The 18,474-nt window shown below is 46.7% G+C and overlaps 1 protein-coding gene across 1 annotated transcript in view; it reads left to right on the top strand.

Annotated features, from left to right (window-relative positions):
* Positions 1–15,881, top strand: part of si:ch211-186j3.6 (neural-cadherin) — a 106,137-nt gene extending 90,256 nt beyond the window's left edge. The window contains exons 27-33 of the mRNA XM_049030283.1: positions 589–769; positions 2,471–2,637; positions 4,673–4,937; positions 5,365–5,545; positions 6,252–6,496; positions 11,948–12,102; positions 14,756–15,881. Coding sequence (XP_048886240.1) covers positions 589–769; positions 2,471–2,637; positions 4,673–4,937; positions 5,365–5,545; positions 6,252–6,496; positions 11,948–12,102; positions 14,756–15,229 — 1,668 coding nt within the window. The 3' untranslated portion in view covers positions 15,230–15,881. The remainder of the gene's footprint in view (positions 1–588; positions 770–2,470; positions 2,638–4,672; positions 4,938–5,364; positions 5,546–6,251; positions 6,497–11,947; positions 12,103–14,755) is intronic.
* Positions 15,882–18,474: the final 2,593 nt, after the last annotated feature.

The raw sequence follows: 18,474 nt of genomic DNA, 5'->3' as shown, positions 1-18,474 counted from the left end.
TTCAGGGCCTGTTAATTGTAGTAAAGCCCTGTGGAATGGGCTCACTCGTCATTAATAATCTATGTGAGAAAACTGCCTTCTCCACCAGCTCCAGCTCGGTCTTACACCCCACTGAAAGAGGCACCCTTGACATTTAGCTCTTCCTTTACATGGTTTTGGAGAGGTTTAGAAGAAGCCCTCAGAGGCATGAGGCAGCTTGTAAAGATGACAATGCTAACGTTGTCTGTAAAGCACTGGAATAAACGGCCTGAGCGGTTGCTGCCCGGCCGGGTGCAGGCCCATTATTCCAGTGAAATGAGTGGAGATGAAAGCCGAGCGGCGGAAGATAAAGGAGGCCCCCTGCGCCCCGTGAGAACGTGGGGCTGCATCAAGGCCCCCGGGCTCTTTCAGGCAAGCCACAATGCAGAGGAGGAGCACATTGAAATCAAAGCAGGATATTAATACTGAAATATTTTCATAGCAATGGCTGTTCCATCTTTTCCTCTCTATCTGACTCTCTTCCGCATTCCATTTGCCCTCTTGCCCTACTCATTTCCCCCAGCCTTGTGCTTTCTGCAACTGTATCTTCCTGCCCTCCTTCCCCCACAGTTTTATGACCTGGGCTCCCCTGCAGACTCCCAGGGCAGCGCCCCTGGCTGCCTGCTGACGGATGGTAACTGTCTGACCATGGGGTACCCATCCTGTGGTCCCAGGGGACGTTGCCAAGGCGAATGGGGCTCCTTCAGCTGCCAGTGCGTCCCTGGGTACAGCGGGCACCAGTGTGAGCACGGTATGTCCCCTGGGGGCCGATACCCAAAACTAACATCAGCGATGAGGGAAAAACCACAGTGTTATATAAAAGTGTAAAGTCTTTTATCCTCAGAAATCTCCCTTCTAGTGGGACGACTGGACATTTAAGCTGGATGCCTTTATGATAAGCATTTCCCTCAACGGTTCAGCAGAACACTGCTCTGGGACATTCGCTCATGAGTCTGACTGCAGAACCTGAGTGATCATCCTCGCTTTCCACTTTTCGTAAATTATCAAATATTCTGGCAAAGACCTTAGAAAAACTGATTTTCTAAAAGATTAACTTCCCCCGAGATATTGTAAGTAATATCTATGTGCCAGACTGGAAGTGAAGCAATATAGACGGCAGTGGTGTTCACCAGTATTCAAACCATGCATTTGCATGGGGCCCCCAAGGTTTGGGCCTCCTGTTGGCCCCCAACAGTCACTACATCATATATTTATTAATTCCATCCATCCATTTTCTGTAACTGGTTGTCCTATTGAGGGTCAGGGGGGTCCTAGGCTACAGGCACAAGGCAAGGAACAGCACAGAATAGAGTGCCAACCCATCACAGGGCACACCCACACTCCAGTAACTGGTAACTCCAGTTAACATCTGCATTTTTTTGGACTATGGGGGGAAATGCCATGATGACATGGGGGGAAGCATACAACTTCACACATGGGACCCCTGCGGGGTGGAGGGCCTTGAAGTGAATTTTTGAGTAGGACCCCAGAAACCACAATCTTGTCCCTGGATATAGATTCGTTTTCTGGATATATCTGACCACAGTGCACTGCTCTAGTTGTCAGAATATAGATTTTGTACCGCTAAAGACAGTTCTGTAACACAGAAAACATCAAAATGTCCCCCAATGATAGATAAAGCGTGTTTAATCACGTCCCCGAAAGCCTCGTGAAACGGAGACGGTCGAGCCTTTCATCGCCGGAAGAGTGACACGCAGGAAACTCGGGGGAGCTGAAACATGCGATTAGGGGCAGAGCCCGCCACAAAGCCGCTGCGCAGGATGCATTGGCCACGGGAAATTTCAGCTCTGCGTGAGATGGGATTAAAACTATTTTTATCGGGGTTTTGATGTCCGCGATTTTAGTGCCGCGACGCGCAGAAATGAGACGCTGTCATGGCTGCGAGGAGACAGGGGCACCAGGAGCGTTGAAGATGGCCATGAAGTATCCCCCACCCCCCAGGGTCTCCTGGAACACGCAATTCCAGAACACGGTGTCACCAGGCGGCCGTGTCTGTCAGCGCTGATGCTGCGGTATTACATGCCTTCACTGGAGTGTAATGGAGGAAGGGGGCAGGCTGGGAGCCTGTTTATTCTTTAGCCATCCCTGTTCCCGTTTCAGTATGTGGTCTTTGCACTGAGCTTAATCAAATATGTGTATATACTGCAATGTCTCGCCCTGAAGACCTGAGCATTTCCTGGAGATTGCTTATTGTCGAGACCAATACATGGGTGGCATGTAGCTCACAGGCTTAGGAGTCTGAGCCCATGTCAGGAAGGTTTTTGGTTCAAATCTGACTGAGTACTAAAATATATCACCCATGGCCCCTCGATCCCAGCTGCTCCTGGGATGCTCAAGGGATGCTATCCTTCCACCTGTATCACCGCCCCGCATGCAGTAGTGAGTGCGTCGTGTGGATTGGCAGGTGACATCAGTGCTTTGTCACCCGCAGAGGTACCCGCCTACTCTTTCGACAGTGAGAGCCACACCCACCTGCAGCTGGCATTGCCACTCTCCGTTCGCCGGACCCAGGTGCAGGTGCTGGTGCGAACCCGCAAGCCCAGTGGTACCATCCTCAGCCTGGCCTCTGCAGGCCAGCGGGAGTACCTGCGGCTGGAGGTGAGTGAGGGCAGGTTGATGGGGACCCAGCAGTGAAACCGAACTGGCGCTGCCCAGTCAACGGGAGGTCGATTCATGCTAATACTAAACAGTGGCTTCACTGCTTGGGCAGAGACCTCCCGTCTTACCAAATTTGCACGATGAATCTGCATTTGAGGTGCTTCCTGCCTTATGAATTTACGATTATAATTTCGGTAGGGTTTCCTTTCTGGTGTCCATTATTGTAATTATCTGATCACTGATTACTGCCGGGTGAAGGGGCGTTGCTCAGCATAAAAGCTCTGGGGGTGGGGGCAGTGTGTAATGCATACAGGCCACTCCGCCCATCCTCAGGTGTCCGGTTTTCCCTCCCTGTTTAGCACAGCGAGCCACTCCGGTTAGCTGTTTTGTTCTCCGTCGCCGGCCTCGATGAATGCATCCATTGTGCCACCCCCCTTGCACCCCCACCTCACTCAATCTCAGTCCCAGAAAAAGAGGGACGGCCATTTCCATAAGAGCTGCCACATCCCAGCATTTACCAATGAGCTCCATGCAGCCCGAGCCCCCACCCTGTCCACCGTGACCAAGATGGAGCTCTTGTGCGTGGAAGCCGCCCTGCTGGTCATGTCTTTAAATGCAGTAGCAGGCATCCAGGCTTATTATGGGTTTAGTCTGCTGTTCTAACTGGTGGAGTCTGAGATGTCGCTTGAGTGACTCATCAGATGAATGTTCTAGATCCATATGAATCACACTCGCCCTCCTCATGCCCCTCCCGGAGTCAGCTTCAGGTCCCAGCCCAGCCCGCATGGATTTTGTATGTTCCTGCTCCTTTTCCTGCCAGAGACAGGAGATCCAGCCTGCATCACATGCTGCTACATGGGGCCGCTGGCGGACGACGGATTGGAATGCCGTCTTGCTCAAAGGGCTGCGTCTCGCTCTGATGCTGATGCTTTCTATTCGGCTTTTTCCCGGCAGAGGGGTGGCAGGCGGAGGCGGGGAGGGGGGGTCCACATCAGCTCAGGTAATGAGCCGCTCACGCTGGGGGGGCCGATCAGCACGGCACAGCTGAGGAGAGACGGGGAAAGACGGGGAGAGGGAATGAAAGAGATATATAGATAGATGGAGGGAAGGAAATGGCACCCAACCCCCACACTGTCAAAAAAACTAGGGGTCCAGGAGCTGCAGGACTGGATGTTCGCTCAGCATTGGCTCTTATTTGTCAGATCCAGACAGGCCTCCTGAAAGAAATGTAGATGCAGCACCGAGAGCGGGGGTAGGGCTTGGGGTTGGAGGGGACGGGCGCTGGTAACGTTATTAAGTCCTTTGAGAAACGATGACAAGCCAATATTAATAGCTCATTACGAGATCCGAGGAAGAGCAGGTACTGCCACCTTCGCACTTGCCTTAGGTTTCCCTTCACAGGTTTTCTCGTGTTTTTATTTTATTTTAAGAATGAGCAGACGACCGGCCTGAAACATGACACCCCTGTCAGCTGATTATCAATCCCGCCTGGGAGTCTTTAACGGCCCCTTATCAGTGATGCTCGGTGGGGGCCGATCATAAAACTGCAAATAAAATAATCACACAAAGGCTTTGTGTCACCTCAGGGCCAGCAGGTGCTCAAGCACACTCTGGAGTCACTAACAGCTGAGAACCCTCTTCTGTATAAGTATGTTTTCAGTGTGAAAATTACACGGTTTTGTTACCTGTAAATATTTTAATGATTTGTTGTGAGTATTGCCCGAAAATATATAAATAAAGAAACCATATATTTTCTTCAGGCTCCAGTGTGATAAAACACTAAAGCACCAGCACTTTCCATGGTGCCTGTGCTTTTCTTTCCCCTGGAACGCCACATTTCTCTCATGGCAAAATCGGATTCTCAAATGTCCCTAAGAGCGGAGGAAGCAGATTCTGTTCGTGCCAAGAAGAAGTGTATAGCTGGGATCAAAGTGACTTCAGTCGTCCACCAGAGAAGGAGGCGTCTGAGATGTGGGGGGGTTAGTGATTATTAAATAGAAGGTGGGGCTCTAATCTCGCTCCCTGCTCATATCAGATCATCCAGGGCCTCCTGGTCACCTACTACAGCCTCAGTGACGGCGAGCGTGGCCTGACCCTGCAGTCCCATCGCATTGACGACGGCGAGTGGCACGACATGCAACTGGATCGCCACGACAACGAGTTCACACTGCGGCTAGATGGGGGTGGCGGCCGGCGGGAGGTCACCGCTCTACTGGGCCAGAGCTGGGAGGACGCTGGAGACCCCGTAGCTGTGCTGGTGGGGAACGGCCTCCCCTCCGGCCACAACAAGAGCTTTCTGGGTATGTCCAAAGCATGGAATGCTGGGAAATGGGCAGAGAGGACCGGGACCGCTTCACAAAAAACAACCAACGATTAAAGATTTCATTCATTTCTAATCCTGCCTCAGCATGGCAGGGTATTTTCGTGACATTGTTATGAAATGAGAAAATTGATTAATAATAGAGACACACCTCGGCGTGAGCTGTGGTGTAGCTGCTAGGAAAGCTGGTGACAGCTGTGACGTTTGCATGGAGAGGAGATCAGGAGGGTTTCAGGGGGACACGTCAGAAGCAGGAGCGATTGCAATGGAGGTGGCATCACTGCGGAGAGACAGCATGACCAGGGAGACAGCACTGCTGGGGGCAAAAGCACACAGTGTGTGTGCTCACTAAGTGGGCTATTAGGAATGTTTCCTTTAAAATGACACTGACGCCAAACCCATTACAGGATGCATACGGGACTTGAGACTGAATGGGCGTCATGTTGCACTGGACGGCCGGTCCAGTGAGGTGGTGTCTCTGCTGGGCTCCCAGGGTGTCAGCCACGGCTGCTCATCCGACTCCTGCAGGGGGCACCAGTGCAGCCCCCCCTTCACCTGCGTGGACTTGTGGCGGATCCACGAGTGCAGGTGAGAGCTCCTCCCCTGCCCACCGCCCCCATCACCCCTACCCCTCCCCGCCTATCGTCCCCAAGTCCCGATAAACAGCGTCTGTCAAACCATGATGGGCGTGTGGGCGCCCCCCACGCTCTCCACCGGAGATGAAATCGTGTCTGTTCTGATTTCCTGCATCAGTTTGATTCCCGCGGCTAAAAATGGCAGAGCTGTCGCCCTCCCGTATCCACCCGCAGAACATTCCGGTAATTTAACCTGTGGTAAACGTGTCAAAATGCACTTCTTGAGCTGCCAATGTAGGAGCTGCGAGTCCCCCTTTGATCTTACTGCTCAGTGTCATAATTATGAATGTCGGTTTGAGCAAGAACCTAAAACTACAGAAGTGGGGAGTTTAGAAGACCGATCCGTTTCCTGGTTAGTCATGTTGTGTGTAGGCATTTTTCTGGGTTAAGGATTAACTTGGTTAGACTGTCCTGATCAGGGGCAATTTTACGATGTTTTTTAAGTCATACTGTTTAAAATCCGTCAGTGACAGTAGAGAGGACGCACTGGCAGCCAATCAGCTTTCAGTGAGGGTCAGAGCCCTTGTAGCCCTGCCCCTGAGCCTGAGTGTCGATAAGGGTTTCACAGCGAGGCCCCTGCAGTAAGCTGGTGGGTGCCACAGTAAGCTGGCAGGAGCCCAAGCCGAAATGCTCTCACCAGCCTTTTATGTGTCCTGCAGGTGTCCCGTGGGTCACATGGCCTGGGAGAACGCCACGGGCAAGGTCTGCATCTACACGCTGTGCGCCAGCCAGCCGTGCCGGCGGGGCACTTGTGTGGCGCACTCCCCCACCCAGTTCACCTGTCACTGCCCCGAGGGCTACAGGGGGCGCCACTGTGAGGTCATGCTGGCCGTCTACCGAGACGACCTGGGACTCAGCTTCAGCTCCATGTTCGCCATTTCTATCTGCTTCCTGGCGCTCCTAGGTAGCTATGTCCAGTATATCGTGTGCCACCTGTGGTAAAGCCCCCCCCCCAGGCTCGCTGTCTGTGCCTCCCTCCCACTCTACATCTCCCACCTGCGCTGTTTTCCACATTGCATGTTTATTTATCCGTGAGTCACTGAAAAACCAATGTTTCTGTCTTTTGATCATCTAATTTACATGTCGGAGAATGAAATGGGGACTGGGCTGGGCCACATTTGCCCGTCGGCAGAGTAACGCAGGATCGCTGCTATGTTGCCGTTGTGCTAGAAAACAGGATCTTACTCCGTCATTTCAAGGAATCATCCCTGCGCTGTCAAAAGGAGATTCCCAAGGAAGTTACTCCATTCACTTCAGTCCACTGACCTCTTTATGGAAGATGACCCAGAGTCATCCTGAGCAGCTGGCAAAACTAGCAGAGAGCTAACTAAGGATCCTGGCGTATTCAGTTTGCCTGGTCGGGGAAGAAAGGGGGATATTGTTTGTAGTGAACTACAAATTCAAACATTTTCTATTAAAAATGATTTTTCCCTTCTGCTATGATGTAAACAAGCAAATGAAGCAGGTGCAATTTTCTGGACAATTCTGCGCTTAACAATGACTTGTTTTCCAAAGACGACAACCGTGTTTATGGGAAGCGGTTGCCGCTTCAGCAGTGTCGCCACGGTGACCTGCAGGCACACTGTTTCGGGACCAGGGTGTCTTTGGTTTTGGTGTTCATTCGCCATTTGCAGCATCGATAAGGGATGAGTCGGTTACACGGTGAAAAGTAGAATGCAGAGGTGTGTGCTTTTCCAGCTATTCTGGTCAACAAAAGCCGGCTTGCTGTAGGAACCTTCTCCTTTCCAGACTAACGGGTTTATCGCCTGAGCGTTCCGCCTCACCCCACCCCCACCGCTCCCACTCCCAATTTGAATGCATCCTGCTTGCTGTTTATCTCCCCAAGCATACATCACACAGAGTTGTGTCTTTCAGTCTCCCTGCCATAATCCCATTGGCCCGTTGTAGGGGGTACCTGGTGCTCTGGACAGCCTCTGTGGCCGCAAACGGTCCTGGGTTCGAGGCTGACACCAGGTGACTACTAAGAATGTCAGCGGATGAGCATTTGAAATCATTGGCCTAGATTCCACCTCATCGCAAGTCGCCATGCTCCCTGGGGGAGTTGTGAGTGGTCCCTACCTAAACCAATCATATGACCCATTTCTGTGATTGGCTGGTGCGTGTTCAAGGTGGAACGACGAAAGACGCAGTCAGCGCAGTATACGTCAGACATATGAGACTACGCACAGCAAAATACTCTCACAGCCTTTTAATCAGTAATGCCAGGGTATCGGGCGTGAGCCATGCTATTAGGGCGTTCATACAACCCCCCAACCCATTTTGAGTCTACAAGTGAATGTTTCCACCTCATACCCCCCTACACCCCTCCCTGTTGTTTGTTTTTTTAGTTTTAGCATCTTAACTGCCCTCCCCATCAGATCTCCTCCCCCTTTTTCTCTGTTCTGTTTTTTAAACCCCTCTTGTATTTTTTGTAAAGTTTTTTTTATGAAGAACGGCGATTTCTTATGAAAAACTGTGATTGAGGCCGAGGGTTTTTTTTAAGTTGGACTATAATACAATGAAAGAATCTCCACCACAATATATAATGTCATAGGCCATTGGTATTGGAAATGTTCCTGTGATTTTTATTACCAGAGTAAAAGAAATGTCCAACCACCCCCCCCCCCCCCCCCACCACACTCTCTATTATTTCTTATTCATCCCTTTAACCTTCTCACGGTCATTTCCTTTCTCTCATTTCAGTTCTTCATCCCATCCTGCCTCATATGTGGGATTATTTGGCCCTATTATATTTGAATATTATAAGTTAATCACAGAAGGTCCTCACAGAAAGCTGTGCCGATTCTCTCTCCAGACCATGGGGCTGTTGGTTGTCAAAGTGGGTTTCTGCCCGTACCTGCTGGATTCATAGCTGGGCAGGTAGAGGCCAGAATTCCAGGAATAATAGGGCAGTCAGCGTTTTCAGGTACTGCATAGCTCATCACTGGCAGCAGCCCAGAGGAGGGGGTGAGAGGTTTGATAGGAAGCATTGGTGGGGGAATTCAGTCGGTCACTTAGAGTTTTTTGCTCATAGCAGGTGGTGTGTGGTTCAGTAGGTCAGGGTGCTGTGCCTGTGATCAGAAGGGCACTGGTTCAAATCCCAGGATGGGTGGAGCAATGCCATCATTGGATGCTTGATCAAAGCCTCCAGTTGCTCCTGGGATTGGCTGCCCCTGCTATCTCAATTAAAAATATGTGTCATTCTAGATAAAAGTGTCTGCAAATTAAATAAAATGGTAAATGTAAATGACCATGGCCCTGGCTGTGTGTGTATGTTCACCCTAAGTTTGTGTGAGTTTCTCCTGGCTATCTCCTTTTGCAGTGTGTCTCGCTTAGCCGTAGAGTGTGATATTATGCATGTGGGATGGACTAGCTGTCCAGGGTGTCTGGAACGGAATAGCATACCAAGAGTGAACAGCCCCTCTCATTGCCAGTTGAGACATAAACAAGGTCATTACGTGCAGAGAGACACACACTTCCTAGTGCTTCTCATTGTACACACCGTCTGTCTGATGCCTGTAATTGTCAGTGAGGTAAGACCCGCCCCTGCAATGAAAATGGTGACGGGATGACTAGTCTAGGGATGGGGCTTCTAAATGTTACACTGATAACTTTAGTGACCAAAATTTTGCTGGAAAGAAGGGCCCTACTGTTGTACCCTTCAGCAAGACACTTAAATCATTTTAGTAAAGTTAATGTATGCTGCTCTGGGTTTTTGATAAATAGGTAAAAGGAACAATTTAATGTGAAGCTACAGTATACTGGTTCAACAGCTGTAACCAAAAAGATAGACAATGTCTCGGGGGAGGAGAAGTTCCTGCAGTGTTCTTCCAGACTTAATCCAGATTGTTTCTGTAAACATCCAACTTAAATGTAAGAGTGGTAAGCTATGAAAGTCACTTTGGGTAGTGCTTGCTAAGCATATAAATAATGTAAAACAATGTGATATTGTGGGAGCGGAGGCCCCGGGGCCACAGAGCGCGGGTCTCTGTAAACAGCATTATGGATTGATGCTCAGCTTGGACTCCTGCCTGTGTGGTTGTAATTTATTTAGTGGTGAGCTCATCACGTTAGAGGCGGGCGGACCGCCAGTCCACACTGTGGAACTTAACTAAGGCCCCAATGCATTTCCAATGGTTAAAAGTGGGTCAAAATGGTATCTATGCAGGCTGCCTTGGAGAGAAATACGGGAGATGAATAATGTAATAGAGAGAAGATGTCTCTACCTTAGGTCCTCTTATCCAGGTAGCCTCAGACACCCTCACCTTGGTCAAACTGGTTTTATAATTTCCAGTTTATGAAGGATAAAAGAAACCTGTTGTTATTAGTCAATTAAGAGCAAAGGTCATGAATATTTTAAAGCAGTGGCCTTGTGACTAGGAATACTCAGATACTTGTAGTTATATCGAAACTTCACTCACCAGTGCTGAGAACACTGATGTCACACAGATGTCTTAAAACCTCACCAAATTATATAATATACTGTATATAGACTTGTGTTACAATTTAATCATGATCCTGTATTTCATGGTAGAATCCGAAGCTGAACTCATTGGTCACCTTCAAATATGGATGTGATATCATCCACTTGCAGGTGGGATGCTAATGTGTGAGTAAGCTTAGTGACCAAGATGTCTGTCAATCGGATAAAGACTGTTACTTTACAGTAATGCCTGGAACAGTGGCTAGAAGTCAGATTTCATGGTGGGTTTATCCATGTAACTTATGGCATTGTCACCTATCATTGTGTGAGAGTAAGTTCTTTTGTCCTGTGATCTTCTCTTCCCCTTCGTCCACCTGGCTTGAAGTTCATAGGTTATTGATCGTACACATATGGTGATTCATTAAACTCTGGCTACTTGCCAAGCAAAAAAATCAGCTCCATGCTGTCTTGCAGATAATTAAAACTGATTTCAGGAGCATTAGTCACCATCCATTTCCTAAATTGGGTCCCCCTGCAAGAACGTGAAGTTCTGTTTCGCTGTTCAATATGGTGCTAAATGTGAGATGTATGCTTTGGATAAAACCAGATGCTGCAAAAGTGACTAATTAAATAACAGTTTGAGCAGAGCAGAAGAGTCCATCTGGATTCTGTGTCTTTTCTACGTCCGAAGAACCATAGATGAGATGCCCAGCCCTAAAAGTTAGAGTTTAGTGTCAAGTTTTGCCATTGCTTTGCGTGCTGGAATGTTACATGTTACATGTTACATGTTAGGTGCGTTCTGGCTCTGCCCAAAAGCACGAGACTGAGGTTTGACAGATGTGGCTGGGCATTATAAACTAAAAAAACATGTCTCTGTATTTTTAAGCAGAATAGCAATACACGGTTTATGCCTTGGAATTGTATGTGTGTGATATCACAAAAACTGTAATGTATAATTAAACCAAAGGGTGGAAAAAATGTAAATGCAAATACAGGGTTTGCTTCCCTGTACAAATGCTACTATTCAGCATTGAATTGAAATTTTCTTTACTCCAAAGAGCAGTCTTGAAATAAAAGCAAAAATAAATCATGCCCAGCAGTTACGATATTAAAGTGTTTCACTCCATTATGTCCACTAACAGACTCTCCTCAGTTGATGACATTCCTCTCAACACAGAAGGTGAATGTTTTGGAACAAAAAAAAATAGCTCTAAAACAGAACCCAGATAAGCATCTGAAGTGCACGTAATAACTGGAAAGATCTTCATTTTAAGGTATTAACCTTCAGTAATATATTTAACCTGAGTCATCTGGAAATTTTTTAAAAGAAAATGAACCAATTAAACACGACTCCTCAGATTTCACCTCCATCAGTTTTCCCGTCACCCGAGTATTTTGATTTTAGCTGTGAATTCTGGGATTCCGTGCAACGATGCAATGTTCTTGTCTTGTTTACAACCAGAAATGAATACTAAAGGTTGCTATTCCTTATTTTGGGTATCAAAATGTCACCACTGTTAATGGAATCAAAGGAATAATAATGTGTGAATGGTATTGTCTCCTAAATCTTGTTCGTAAATATATCGATATACTGCCCAGCCCTAGTTACGGAGAGCTTGGTGGGGGCGTGTCCTCATGCTTGCCTGTGCTGCTCAGCTGTGGCAGGCTCTGGTGCATCGTTCACAAAGGTGGATGTAATAATTATGATCAGGATAAGAGAGATAGAGTGAGGTTGGCAAGTAAAATACCTTGAACACTACAACACAGTCCCAGTGACAATTGTCTGTTCGAGTTCCAGGTAATGACTGCAGTTCGTAATGTATTTACGCCACTTTGCTAGAGCATTATCAGTTGTATGGATGGAAGAGAAAAGCTAGAGTGAACTCTCTTTTCTCCCTTCTTCCGTGGTGCCGTTGCCTGCCACCCCCCCAGTACTGCTGTTGGGAATATTCCTCTGGACACGCTGGAGGTCCTACAAGGGCCTGAAGGAGGGTGTGTACCATGTGTCGGCACATCACGACGGCTGGGAGGACATCCGGGAAAATGTGCTCAACTACGACGAGGAAGGCGGAGGGGAGGAGGACCAGGTGAGTTGTCCAATGAGCGCCAAGCACTGCCTTCTCACGTCCTAAACACACGCACACATCAACGTAGAAAAAGGCGGCTTTGCTGTGTGTCTAGAGGCCTACTGGAAACTTGCCCACCTTGATATCAGAAGCTAGCTGATTTCATAATAAGGAATGTATTTATTTAATATTTAGTATAGTGATTGTGTGTTGCCAAAAGGGGACCCCAATCCTCGGGGGCCCCACCTAAAAGCGTGGCTTGAGTGGTGGTGAACATCGCTGCATGCTGTGAAATGCACCAAGAATGCATAACCACATGAAATGTTTATCCCCACATATTCAAGGAGACCCCCGCATAAACTAATGCAGGCAAATTTGCCCAGGGAGGCTGTTTTTTATTCTAATGACTGTTTTAATGCAATGAGTTTCTTCAGAGGAACATCAGAGGACTTTAAGTGTCTCTTGGCTGAACATTCTTGACTGAATCAGAACACCCCTTGCTTAAAAACAATGTGCATTAGAGCCCACATATGAAAACAATACACAAATAGTCAACTATCAATATCTCAGTCCTCGATTGATATTTCTACATGGCTCCCAGAATGTGGCCAGTAGGGCGGCACTGTTGCCTCACACCTCCAGCACTGGGGTAGGGGTGGGGAATGGGGTTGGATTTCACCTCTGCTCTGTGTGTAGGGTTTGTATGTTCTCTCATGCAGGTTTACTCCTGCTGTTATGCTAATTGGTGTCTCTTCATTGTCCATAGCGTATGACTGTGTGTGCCCTGTGATGGACTGGCATTCCATCCAGGTTGTACCCCATCCCTGTGCCCAGTGCTGCGTTGGATAGGCTCCATGCCCCCCTGTGACCCCGACCAGTAGTCAGACCAATGTTGTATAAACCAAGTTGGTATTTATATAAATACATTAAAGTTTCTATAAAAAGATAATGTGGAGAGTATGAATCTATGGAAGAAGACGTTACTGTTGCTTGAGAATTGTATGGTTTAGAGTTCCTTCCGGTGATTGTCTGGATGTGGGAATCTAGCTTTGTTGTGGGGGATTGCCTAGACCTAATCTAATCGCTGGATCTTTTAATCATTTGAGAGTAAATCTCCTAACACATTGTCTCAAAGTGCCATCTCCATAGCAGTAATGATGCGGTGCACATTGCGAGAGGCATCGATCCCGGGATTGTTAGATTAACGGGGAAGCGATTAAACAGGCATATTGGGAGGGATGTAGTTTGCATAATCTGCAGCGTTCGTTCATGTGAAAGGGCAATCTCTGACACTTCACTGCCATTTGTATCACTTTGAAATCGCTTCGATATTTTACTGATAACCATGATCACATTCATATGCGCTTATTTGGTGGATAAATAGAAATTAGAAATTACTTGAGTGTTGAACATCAAGAGTTTCTCTCGTGGTTTTTTGATTGCATAACCAGCCCCTGGGCTCTTGCAGAGTTTTCAAATGAAGACGAAATGTTGGTCTATCTGGAATGCTGGTTAAATTTAGTATGCTGATTTAGAGTATTTACATAACCAAAACTTCCGTTAAATGAAATATTAGTTAATCTGATATTCACTTCTATTTAGTTTAAGTGTTCTAAGCTTCTAAGAGGCTTATGCAGCAAACTAATTTAGATTTGAAGGGCTAATTATATATTCACTGTATTCAGAATAGGGAAGGTGCTTGAAAACTGAGAGTACTATTGGCCAAATTTAAAGGCACCATTGATGACTTCACTTCAAAGCAGAGACACATTTACATAGACAGTGGCCCCTTACTTTTTGATGATGTAGTTGTGGTCGGTCGGGGGTGCCCATGCATTACAGCACCACTGCTTCAAACTTAGTTATTTCACAACAAGATACCATATTTTATATAATATATTCACAATCCTTGAGGTATTGTGAATGTATTATAGAAAGCATGGTATCTTGTTAAGGAATAGCCAAGTTGATCCTGTTCGTACTTTGAGAACATAACCTTTTTGTAATGTGTCAAGTACAAAAGCCGGCCCCCAAGTACCACTGAATATTTTATTGTTTGACACAACTTTCATTCTGTTATCGTGTTGTATGATACTGTAAGTCTGCCAATCATCTCCCTGCCCCCTTTACCAGAATGCCTGCATTTTAAGTCTTGAGTTTGTTGTTTCTCCTGATATTTGGAGTGTGTAAATTCAGCCACTCGTAACTATCAGTTTCAAGTGTGTGGCTGATGTGGAATTAATTATTAGTATTAAGCTGGCATTAGTACCAATTCATCCGTCACCCAGCTCTCCCAGACCAGCTTCCTGGTTCTTGTTTTACTTCGTCCTTCCTTAAATGCCAAATGATGCTCTTATTCTTATCATACATTTGCTAGTTAAACACCCTTTGAAGAAGCCCCACTGATATTTATGCCAGTGACCCCCAACTACATTACAGCCACCAATAAGTCATTCTGTTCACTGTAGTTCAGTTTGTTCAAGCTCGTGTTATACATTCACATTACATTTGGTTAGCAGATGCTTTTATCCAAAGAAAGCAGGGTCAGACAGTCTCTGGAGAACTGTAGCAGTTTCCATTTACTTTATTGTCTAAGAAGATCATAAATGAAACAGATGCTGAGTTATTAGCCGGTGTGCATGTATCAGACGGTTGCATGGCTCTTTCCCCGCAGAATGCCTATGACATGGCGGAGCTGCAGAAGTCTCTTCAGCCCAGCCCGGCTCAGTCTGTACAGTACAGCCGGTGTCGGGGGGGCCACCACCCCCCTGCCGGTCAGCAGGATCCCGGGAAGAGCGACAGCAGCTGCAGTAGCACTTTGGTGCGACGGGACGTCCCCCCTGCGAGACCACCGCCCCAGGCCCAGCCCAGTCTGCCGGGCCGCCGCAGCCTGTCCTTCTCCAGCCAGGATCTGGCGCGCTACCTGTGCGACGTGATCCGCGATGCCGACCAGCGGCCAGAGGCGGCGCCCTTCGACTCTCTGCGGGTCTTCGCCACCGAGGGCGGCGGCTCACCGGCCGGCTCGCTCAGCTCCTTCGGCTCGGCTGGGCCGGATGAGGACAAGGTGCAGGAGTGCCTTAAGGAGTGGGGGCCGCGCTTTGAGAAGCTGCGGGCGCTATACGAGCGTGCCGAGTCTAGCGACCTCTGAACAGGACACTGGGAGGACAGACCCACCCAAAGAGAACTGACCAGGAGTGAGCCAGGAAAACCATAGGTGAGCCATACTGCTCTGCCCCATCCTGCCTGCCTGGGCCTCAAGGTCGCCTGGAGCCCTGCCACTTTCGCCACGGGTTTGCCCTGCATCTGGAACTTGCTTGCGGTGTCGGGTCCGGATCAGGCCCAGTGCAGGTCTTTGCAGGACCAGATGCTGCTTTTTCCTGCGGCAGCCTGCAGGCCTTCTTTGATCCTGACACAACAATATTTCCTTAATAACTGACCATGTGACCCATGGATTCTTTGATACAAGTGCAACGATGTTTCCTTAACAACTGGTCACGTGACCTTTGGGCTTCTTTGGTCCCGGTGCGACAATGTTTCTTTAATGATTGATCACGTGACCCACGTGTGTCGTTTAGTACAGTACATGCTGTTACACGTGTATAATCAATGTACAGTTGTCACGTAAGGTTTTAGAGTCTTCACATTTAATGGCGAGGGATGGGTTCGACATGGAAAACTAATAAATGAGCCATTGGTGTAAAAAAATTAAAAATAAATAAAAGTGAAATTGCATTCCAAAGACTGGCACCAGTTGCGTACTTCAGAAAGAACTTCTCTGGGTGTATAAAGTGCCCTAGCATGAAAACGCGATAAAAGTTTCTTTGTCCAGTGAGCGTCCATGGAGGGCCAGGCCAAACTGTTTACAAGCTATTAAATGATCAGTCTGGGTTAAATCTAGTCTGTCAGTAGGGTAAGTAAGGGATGAAACACTATTTGAACTGGATCTCACTCTGAATGGTGGTGGTGGGTTGGAATTGTCATTTTATTTTATTGAGCATTTAAAGGCACTTAAAATATTATATATTACTCTTCTAAAAAATATGACCTTTATAGGAACTGCCATTCTTTTGTATAAAACTAAGGTTTTATCCTTGCAGAAGAAAATGTAAAAGATCCTTGCAATCATGTTAATTCCAGTTGGTGCCTGAAGAATGGTCATTAGAGTCATGGTGAAATTATAAATGGGGAGATTTTATTTTTCCTCATTGCGTATTAGGAAAAGAAGGACCATGAATCCGATTCCGTATTTTACTTTAATGTGCTCATGCGAGTATGATTATACCATGCTGCCAGGCTACATGGGGAGCGAGGAAAGCTTTTGAGAAACTGCAAGGACACATGCAGGTTAGCGTACTGCTAAGTCTGTCCTGAAACGATGTTTCTCAGTTGGACATATGCATATCATCTATCATCTGTCTGTCTGTCTGTATAATGTACCAACCATGTCATTGCACTTTATTTCCTTTAATATTCCGAGTGCGGTGCTGAGCTTTGCCGGCACAGCAGTGTGGGAAGCAGTGGGTTAAAAGGCATCAGCTCTCTAATCCTAATGCAAGCTGATTTGTGACTTCCATGCCGCGAGCCCATGAAGGCTCCCTGTTTGCGGGGGATCACCGTCCGTGATTCGAATATGAAATTCAAATTTGCTGATTTTTTAAAAAGGTAGCAGCACGGTATGTGTGGGATATGGGGAGGGGGGTAGCTGTGATGGGCGCATTTTCACAAGAGGCTTCTTCCTGGGGCATGTAGCTAAATTCTTTTCAAAGGAGGTGGGTGCCATTTATGACCTGGAATCTAATTAAAGTCAAGCTAACATGCAAATGCTTTTCTGTGCCATTTTGGGCTTCATATTTGCTTGTTCCCTGGCCAGTACGTACCTTCGGCGGTCAGTAAACCTCATGTAATTTCCCTTTTGAATTTGTTTAGTGAATAGCTTTCAGGTATGTAGTGGGCATCCAAGTTTACCTCATTTGTACAGCAAAACATTTCAGTTTGTAATAAAGAAAAAAAAAAAACGAATTCAATTACTGCTTCTACAATAGTGTACACAAAAAAGAATCCTTAAAATTTTAATGCTGTTGTTCACGTGCATCAATTTGCATAGTTTTCTTACAACCAATAAATATGTTTGATAAAGTGACGTTTGTTTAAAAAATACTGCAGTCGTTTGGGTTGACCAGTGAATTTAACATCTGTATCACTGTTATTCAGCATCATCGGCTCACTTCCATCCGTGCATACAGCCGGATATGTTACTGGGGCAGCTCAGGTCATCTGCACGACTCAGGAGTTAGAGTCACTGCTTTAATTAACCAGTCACTACCTGCTCCCAATTTACAGTGCTCACCTTGAAGTATCTGTAAAGCTAGTAATGCTGGGTCAGAGTCTGGCACAACTCTGAGGTCACATGGAGACTGGTGCATACACTGTCCTTCCTACGCTGGACAGAAAGCCAAGTATTGATCATTACTGGGATATTAAGTAATGAAAGAGAGATTTTATAAATACCTTAATGTCTCACTCGTCTGGCACACAAACCAACTGACTATAATAAATTTCTTATTCCAACCTGGTCTTGAGATGTACTAGTTAGTTCAACTGTATATTTTAAATATCCATCCATCCATCCATCCATCCATCCATAAGCACCCAGTTTGCTAGGCAAGGTTGTGAGGGTTCTTTCCATGAACTTTGCAGATATTACATAATAGAGGGCACATTTAAAGATCACTGGAAAGATTAATTTATGCAAATTACCAGAGGCGGAGTTCAAGTACGAACCGGCATTAATGCTGATTGTTTTGTGACCGAAAGTGCTGGTACTCACTGCTGCCATATATATGCTGGTACATTCTTCCTCCTGATTTGAAACTACGGCAGTAATCACTCCCTAATAGGTGGAAGCCAGGGGAGCTGCTCAACTCCGTATGGATTGTCATTCCTCAAATGCTGGATTATTGTAGCGTGAGCCTGTGGGCTGCGTGTTGTGTGGGTGGATGGAATTCTGCATTTGCATTCATTTTGACGCAGGATGACAGCCATGCAGGTAAAATCATGCGCCATTCACTGGCGTGCACCAGTGCAGCAAAACTTGCTTATACTGGAACAGAACAATCTCCTTATATTACATCCCTAAGGGTGTCGGATTTCTAGGGATAACTGCAATTCTCTAACACAGAGGGCATTCGTTACTTGATTGGGGTATATAATTTCGTTTGCTATTATGGTGTATTTGAGAAATAAATACAAAACTCAAATCTCGCCTGTAGGACTGTGCATTTGTGTTTTTTTTTCGCTATATTTCAATGTCCGTTAATATTTAAATTTTTCACATTTAATATCACATTTCATTTTAAATAATGTATCCGAAGACTACATGTTTTACAGTATTTA

The sequence above is a fragment of the Brienomyrus brachyistius genome, chromosome 11 (genome assembly GCF_023856365.1).
Source record: "Brienomyrus brachyistius isolate T26 chromosome 11, BBRACH_0.4, whole genome shotgun sequence".
NCBI classification, from domain to species: domain Eukaryota; kingdom Metazoa; phylum Chordata; class Actinopteri; order Osteoglossiformes; family Mormyridae; genus Brienomyrus; species Brienomyrus brachyistius.
Note: the sequence above shows the minus strand (reverse complement) of the source record. Positions and strands in the feature narration are given on the sequence as shown.